This window comes from Hipposideros armiger, unplaced genomic scaffold, assembly GCF_001890085.2.
Source record: "Hipposideros armiger isolate ML-2016 unplaced genomic scaffold, ASM189008v1 scaffold_18, whole genome shotgun sequence".
Lineage (NCBI taxonomy): Eukaryota > Metazoa > Chordata > Mammalia > Chiroptera > Hipposideridae > Hipposideros > Hipposideros armiger.
The window spans coordinates 5,461,367-5,469,685 of NW_017731368.1; the positions used below are offsets into that span (position 1 = coordinate 5,461,367).

Genomic DNA, 8,319 nt, shown 5'->3' on the forward strand with positions numbered 1-8,319 from the left:
AAACATATACATAAATATATATTTAAATGGCAACAGTTCAAAAGTGTTTTCTAGATAATATTCTGAAACTTGATTTAGACGCATTTTTCTTTGAAGATTAGATTTAGAAGAATGTAACAGAGATCATACTAAGTGACATGTGGACACAGGGGAAGCCACGTATGGGGCAGCCTTCCCTCAGAATGCCACCAAGTGTCACTGAACACTCACTGGGTCCATGGTCCTGTCATAACCGGCATACGCAGACCGGCCATACTAAGAACTCAAGAAAATATACAGCAGCTGTCTTGTTGCAACTATCACAGTAAAATTTATTCTGTAAAATAAAGTTAAAGTACATTGTGCATAATTTAGCAAAGATCAAATACTGTAATAGATTAAAAAACATTTAGCACCCACTATATTTTGATGACTTTGAGGACTGTGGCTTTCTCTGCTAGCTCCATCTTCACAAAATTACATATACTATAGTCCGAGGTAAAATTTAACTTTTAAAAACCCTCCTGTACAAGTGAAAACGGTCACTAGGCTAGCAAAGAATAATTAAGAGAGGATGGAGAGTTTGTCAAACAAAAATATGACCCAAATTATCTGTACCACCTATATATTTGAATCTGGCCATCCAAGACACTAAAAAATAAAGGCCTCTTTTGTTCTTAAGGTGGAGAAATCTGACACCACCACACGCCCCGGCTCTCCTGTTCCTTCTGCACTAACCTACTTCATCTGACAAGCGAGACACATTCATTGGGAAGCTATCTGTCATGCTTCACTGTAAGTTGTATAATCCGCCTATTCGTCTGTAGGGAAGATGTTGAAAATAGAACATTCGGTATTTTTGGCAGTTCATCTACAGTAATACAAGCTTACATCTCTTAACAACTAGAAATTTCCTGATTAACCATTTTTAAAATGCAACAGTCAAAACCATTAAACCATTATTGCTCTAGGTTCATTTTTTTTATTTACATAACCACCTTTCTCCCAGACAAGCAACATTAGCAAAACATAAGGCAAAAATGCCTTACTGGTGACAATCCTAATCAATTTTCGAAGGGTCTTTTCAGCAGCCAGTTACCACACAGAACTTATTCACATTTTCAAAGTTTACCTCATTTTAAAACAGCAAAAATATTACACTTGATGGTAGTTATTGTCAAATAGTTCAATCAACCTTATAGGATTTTTGTAGTATAATTTCAACCATGTAAATTATTTAATCAACAAAAAACTCTTAAAAAAAAAAAGCCAAGTGTTAGCTCATTTCTGGTGCCATGAGACGTAATAGCACAACCTATTTGCATATTTTAGTGGTAAAAATATAATCCAGTTTTAGCACCCATCTACAAGAGTAAGATGTTAATGAAACTATATGACTTGGTTTATTAGAAGGTAACAGTCTTCAGTGAGGAAATTTGTTCCTTTTGTTGCACCCTGGCTCGTAGAAAAGAATATATTAATGGGGGGAGGGGAAGGACAGACTTTTAGTTGAGGCTTTGCAGTACTTGAATCACTTAAGTATTAATACCGCATTGCACTAGAAGTGTAGAATGATATCACACATAAGGTTCCAAGGAGCGATGCTGTTGCAGATGTGTCAGGATGGATCACATTTAACATGTTGAACATGGCTTTGCAGCCTTAAGTAGAGAACAGAGGAAAATCAGAAAAATTAATGCTAGTGATTAATTCCTATCTTTTTAACCAAAATGTTGTCTCACCACTCCATTTCAAAAAAGAAGTGAAATATGCTAAACAAGCGAAAAATTTCTGCATAAAAACAGTGAATTTTGATGCACTGTATCAGTTATTAGACAAGGTAAATACAAGCAAAGAAAATAAAGTGCACCTTTACAGTATATAAAATAATAGACTCAGAAGTTACTTTTTAAAATAGGCAATATAGACTGAAATATAAAAAGTACCTGACATAGCAAAGTTAGATAGTAATTTAAAAAAACTCAGTTGAAAAATTACCATTTCTCATTACAGCAGAGGGACAAACAACCTTTTATTAAAGCTATTAGATTTGGAGATGCTTGTGCATCTCAACTTTGTGTAGGAGAGAAGGCATTCGTCTAGAAGGCACTAAGTGGTTTACACGTGCAAGCAGCTTCACAAAGAAAACATGTGCAAAGTACAGTCAAGAAGGCTGCCTGGTTCTCTTGTATTCCTTACTCTTCATCGCAGGCTGAGTTACTGCTGAGGAAGCTGTCAGACAGCAGGCTTTCCCACGTCCCCTTCAGGGCACTCAGTCCACAGAGTCACAAATCTCCTTCACTTTCTGGTTGAAGTCTTCCGGCTGATCTGCGTACACATAATGCCCAGCCCCGAGAATGGCCTGGGGAAGGAAAAGCAGTCAGGTGGTCACTGAGTGAAAGCATTTAATATAACACAGCAGAAGCAAAAACACTTGGCCATGAAAGTGAGATCAGCTGTATAGAAATAAAATATAAAAGAATAAGCGGCACTCTTCTTGTAGTAACTAGCTATTATACATTTCCATCAAATAAAAAAACCTGAGAACAAAGAGAATATCTATTGGACCTTACTAAAATTTTCACACACAAAAAAACAAACCATTTTAAATTGAGCAGTCACGGTAGGGCCAGCAGATACACTGGACAAACTGAGACTGTGCTGCCTTGTGAGGTGGGAGCCCGTCGAGGTGCTCTTGGGCCTGTCCCTCCTTCAGTCCCTCCCACCTGGAAGACACTATGACTCCAGGGACAGGCAAGGCCCCTAAGGAAGGCAATTCGCTGTCTGGACATGAAGATCCGTGTGGGTCATCAGAAGCCACCTCAGGTCTCTGACTGGGGCAGCAGGTACAGCTCAGTCGGGGACGTGAAAGCACAGGGATGACCTGAAATCTCACTGACGACAAAGGGAGCAGAACAGGCTTGACCTACAACCCCAAATAAGCCACACACTTACTATCGTCTTCACGTAGGAGTGTGGCCGTAACGACTGGATGCTGGTGCCAGAATTGCCGTCTATGCAGGAGCGGGCACCATAGATGACGGAAACTGGAATGTCAGGGTGCATTTTCCCAATCCGCTGGAGCATTGGCCGTTTTGCCCATCCATAAGGAATAGTCATATTTTTGAACGCTGTCTCACCACTTTAAGGAAAAGGAAGAAATCACATGTATGACTCCTGGGGGGTGAGTGTGTACCACTTTCCCACCGCCATCAAAACAGACTCATCTTGGGCCGGCCGAGTGGCGTGCTGGTTAGGAGCTGGCTTGGGACGCCAGCTCTGAGCAGCAGGGCCCCGGTTCAGATCCCACATGAGGGCCAGTGACACTGCCTTCTACAGCTAAGATGGTGAACAACAGCTCGACCTGGAGCTGGGCTGCCGTGAGTCGCCAGCGACGGCGTAGGCTGCAGCCCCTGCTGCATTGGGCTGCCATGGGCTACCGTGTGTAGCCAGCAGCCAGTGTGAGCGGTCAGCGACCGATCTGCCTCACCCGGGAAGAGCGCAATGATAATACCAACATGGGCCAGTGAAGCAACGTCCTCCACAACTAGACTGAAGAACAAAAGGACAGCAACTTGTCTGTTCCCCTTCCCCAATTCCCCAGCGCTGTTCCCTCCCCCGATTCCCCAATAAAATCTTAAAAAAAAAAACCAAAAAAACAGACTCATCTTTAGCTTCTCCCCCAGGTAACAAAAACCTCAGCTTAAAAGAAAGTAATTTACCAGAAGGTGTAAGGGACAGACCCCAAAGAAGTTATATACGTGTGATACACCCTACAGAAGATACAAGCTTTGGTGAAGTAAATAAACAAGGACGCTCAAAATTCTAGCTGATTAAAAAAAAAAAAAAAGTCCTCTTCTAAATCAAAACATGCAACCCTAACTGCCTATCATTAGATGACTAAATCTCCTGTGGAAATATTAAAATATGGTTTTTCACTCTAACTTATTTCAAATGTAGAAGGTAGCTTTTCCATAGGAGGTTCATGGCGCCCGCTTTTTACCTACAATGGCAAAGCCAATACTAAAAGAAGAAATTTGGATTAAGTATTCTTGTGTATTGTTTATATTTTTTTATTTTCTGCACATTATGATGTTTGACATCTTGAAAAAGCCTCTCTGGCTGGCGAGAGACTGACTCCCGGGGCTAGCCAATTCTCGGAGATGGCCAAGGACTCAGCCAGGAGCACGCCTTTGATGTGGAAACCAAGCAACGCAGAGCCGCTAACGCTGGCCCCACATCCCAGGAGGCACCAGTCCTCGGCCTTCGTCATCCCACGGCCAAGTCCTGGGCAACAAGAGCCATCCGTGCCTTCCAGCCCACCAAAGGTGTTCACCGAGCCAATCCCTAACCGTGCGCCCTGCCTCGCCTTGCCTCAACCTAGAGTTGCCCTTAGCCCCCATCTCCTGCCACCAAAATCTGGCACTCCCCCTGGGACCCCTTGGCATTCAGTGACCACCACTCTCTAGGACCTGTGACTATAATAAACTTTGGTTTTTGGAGCTGTCCTGTGTCTTCTCTTGTGGCCACACCGACTGACCACACATAAAAGAACACAGAACACTCTGCAAGCTCCCAGGGCAGCTCCACTGTGTGTCATTTCTTCTTCCCTGGCAGTCCTGGGCACAGCTCTGCACTGCCTTTTATGAAGAATTCAAGTTCCAACATAAGAAAGGCACAGGCACAAGTACTCACAAACTGTGAGTAAGTGAAGAATAAGACTGTGTGGGAAATACTTGGTGTGCCTGGCACAGACCCTAGCAACTGTTGGAACAAGTCAATACAGTGTGTAGACTGTTCCACCAGACCCGGCTGCCTGTGAGTCACCACACACCAATCTCCCGAGGACCCCAGACCTCTCAGCCTCCCTCACTCTCGGCAGAGAACCTCTGACAGGCTTTATGAAGAAGACTTGGCCCCAGCTACAACTCCATAGCTCCCACAGCCTGTCTTCAATAAAGTAGGTGTACATATTCTCTGCAAAAAGTGAGGAGAGGGGAAGAAAGTGAGGAAGGCTGTCTCTGTATCTACCCTCTCAGCCTGTCACCCAAGTCTGGATCTTAGAAGGATGAGGTACCACTTCCGTTTTAAAGTGTGGGCCATGGCCCCCCTATACTGGAATCATCTGAAGCATTCGGTAAAGATGCAGCCCAGAACTGCGAAATCAGAAGTCTTAGAAACAGGGCTCAAGAACCACACGGTTGAGAAGTTCCCCCAATAATTCGGGCACAGAAAGAAGCATGAGAGCTGGTGCTCTAACCTTCCTACCCGCTTCTTGAGCCTCTCCCTAGCAGCGCTGGGTCTTGCCTTTCAGGCTCCTCCTAGCTCCCCACCATCTCCAGGCTCTGTTTTCTCCACTGGTTCCTTGCACACAACATCCATAAGTCATATTTAGAAAAAAACAAAGAAGCACTCATCTCCCAACTCTCACTACCTCCTAGAGATGCCCAAGAGCAAGACTCTCAGCTCATCCTTAAGCACTTCAGGAGAAGAAAATATGTCGTGTTTTGTAATCTCCCATCAGAACCGAGTACAATATTTTACACAGTAGGCACTCCATGAATAGGTGAGTAAATTAAGTAGTATTAGTTATTTAACTAATTACTTGTCCTTTTAAATTTAGTAATGTAACTCCTGATAGAAATCTCCCAGGCTATATACGTAGTTTCAAAAAAGAAAAGTCTAAACTACAAGCACAGTAAATTCAGAATGATAACCTTACCTCGGAGTCTGGACATTACAGTGGTAGATATATTCTGTCACAGTATCATCTTCAAACATTGAAGAATACTTTCGTTTGAAATCAGGCCTTAAACGCTGTACTAGACTTAAACCTATTTAATAGAGAATGAATGGTTTAAATTACATGTATGTTTTAAATTATAATGAACTTATAGACTAACTAATATAGAAAGTTTTGGTGTTTGCTTATATAATGAGTATTATGTGCATATATATGCACATGTGTTCAAATACTTATATATTTTAGGTGGAAAAAGCACATAACCTAGAAGCCGCTCTTCTCAAGTTCCCCAAGGAGAGCTTAAAATAAGAATTAAAAAAGACTGTCTCATACTGACTTACACACATGCTTTAGTTAAAAAAATGTAAGTTAGTTTTCTAAGAAAATAAATTCTTTTAAACATGGCAGATGAAGAGAGCAGCTCGCCCATAAAACTAACTTATTAACCTGTATTTCTGCCACAATTAAAACCCATTAGCATCTAAGTAAAGTACTGAGATATATATACATCTCAGTGAAAGAATAGGTCAGAACTTCTGCTTGGGCCGCGGCAATGCTCCCTGCTCAGCAACCCGCACTGGTGCGCACAGTCCCGGGGTGACAGGCAGGGGCCCGGCCCTTGAAGGGAAGAGGAGGACCAGGAGCCGGCGTCTGGTCCCCAGGGACTAGCCCGCTTCCCCTTCTGCTCCCACGGCCTACTCGTCCAGCAAGGTCTTCTTCGGTGGCCTTCCTTCCTATTTCTGAAGGGTTCATAAAGCTCCAGCAAGACTTTTTAGGGTGCAGCTGATATTCTGCATGACTCCCCACCACCACCGCGTGCTGTTTATAATGGCAGGTATCCTCCCTCCACCATCACGGCCTCCGAATTTCTTTTCACACTTCTTTTTCCCTGTAATTGCTACTTGGGTAACTGTGGCCAAGTAAAATCCATTTATATTTCAGGACTATAGACTAAACGAAGCTCTTAAATAGTTCAGAGGAGGAGCAGGCACCTAAGAAAGAGTGGCTCTGCCATGGAGGGAGGAGAAGGCTGGGGAAGGGGAAGAAGGCTGTCTATGCGAGAGGAAGGGACTGCAGTGTGGTCACCAGTTCAGCCCCTGTGGCCTCCTCTGATTCCGACAGTCCCACTTTGTCTCCATCCCAAAGGGATGGCAAGGAAAGGCCAGGCCTGGGCAGAGGGGAGCAAAGTCACAGTCACCTACGCAGCAGTTACGGCCACACCATCACCCATCCCCAAGCTCTCTTCTTTCTTGCTAACAGAACCTGACTCTGTGTATCAATCAGGTGGCAATGTGCCCAGGAAAGCAGTCCCCTCCCTCCAGCCCAGACGCTGGGAACACATCATGATTACCAGTCCCAGAAACTTCGATGTTTGCTGGTGGAAGAACTAGGGGTGGGCAGAGACATACGGGGGGGAGACTTTCTTCCCTGACCGACAGCGCTGTGGAGAGGGGACCGCTTGCTGTGCTTCCGTTTCCTCTTGCTCAGAGCGCTGCTTTGGGAGATGGGCTTCATGCTACAACAGCCACGAAACAGCTGTGGGGAAAAGGTCGAGAGGCCCCCAGGTCCAGGCCCGAACCCTCACACCATGAGCTAGCTCTAGGACAAATGCTAAAACCACCTGCCTCCAGGCTGCTGGTTAAGGAAAGACTAAAAGTCCCTACAGTTTAAACCACTTAGGTGTTCAGTTACTTGCAGCTAAAAGCACACTCCTGACTCATCAAGCTATAAGAGGACAAGGCAGAGGTCCAGACCATCATCTGTGACAGCAGGGGATGGGAATTCCCTTGGCTTTAGGACTAAAACAGAGGAGCTGAGAGTCAAGTGAACTGAAATCAGAGACCAAACACTGGTCCCTGAAAATAGGACTACAAACACAAATCAGGAGTTCCCAGAACCACTGTGGAATGGGGTGACTTTATCTTCTTAACACTCTGACATTATGGGGCACCAAAGGAAATCTGTGAGTGTGATGGTGCGTGTGATCCCCACCGCCAGCCAGGTCGGGCCCCGTGACCTGCAGCTGGACACCATCCGCTGGACAGGCGCTCTCTGAAGCTCACCAAAAGGTCAGCCTGGCACTTCTGCCCAGGCCCAGGCTGACTGGCCTCATCCTCAGCTTTCCCGCCTGCTCGGCTTTGCTGACTACCTGTCATGTTTACAACAGAAAGCCTCCTCTCTGAGAAGAGCCGGGTTTCACTCGCCTTATGCAAGGACTGGTACTTTTCAGAGGAGGAGAAGAGAAAGTAAGGGTCAGGTTTTTGTTTTAGATTCTGATGAACAATGGTGATCAGTAAATGCTCCTCAACTGTTACTCTATAAGCATCTTACTCTCCGAGGATGCAGACAGAAGCACTCACCAAAGGGTCCTGCAATCCTGAGGCCGGCTAAAGGGTTGAAGGGAGTCAGTGCTGCCCCCAAGGCTCTGATCCAAACTGGAATCGGTCTGTCTTGATCGGCAAGGTCTGGTCGCTCAGGAAAGCCCCAAGGCTCCACTAAAATGAGATGATTAACCCTATTGGGGAAAGAACAGACTTAAGTTCAAGTGGAAAATTCACCCTAGAACTCTCAAGAATGAACATGAGGGCCGGCCGAGT

At 44.8% G+C, this 8,319-nt stretch overlaps 1 protein-coding gene across 2 annotated transcripts in view; it reads right to left on the bottom strand.

The window, feature by feature from the left end:
* Positions 1–285: 285 nt before the first annotated feature.
* ABHD5 (abhydrolase domain containing 5, lysophosphatidic acid acyltransferase) overlaps positions 286–8,319 on the bottom strand; it is a 44,004-nt gene continuing 35,970 nt past the window's right edge. For both annotated transcript variants that reach the window (XM_019634151.1, XM_019634154.1), the window contains exons 4-7: positions 8,083–8,237; positions 5,702–5,813; positions 2,935–3,121; positions 286–2,341 (exon numbers count right to left, since the gene is read on the bottom strand). In XM_019634151.1, the coding sequence (XP_019489696.1) occupies positions 2,252–2,341; positions 2,935–3,121; positions 5,702–5,813; positions 8,083–8,237 (544 nt within the window). In that variant the 3' untranslated portion in view covers positions 286–2,251. The remainder of the gene's footprint in view (positions 2,342–2,934; positions 3,122–5,701; positions 5,814–8,082; positions 8,238–8,319) is intronic.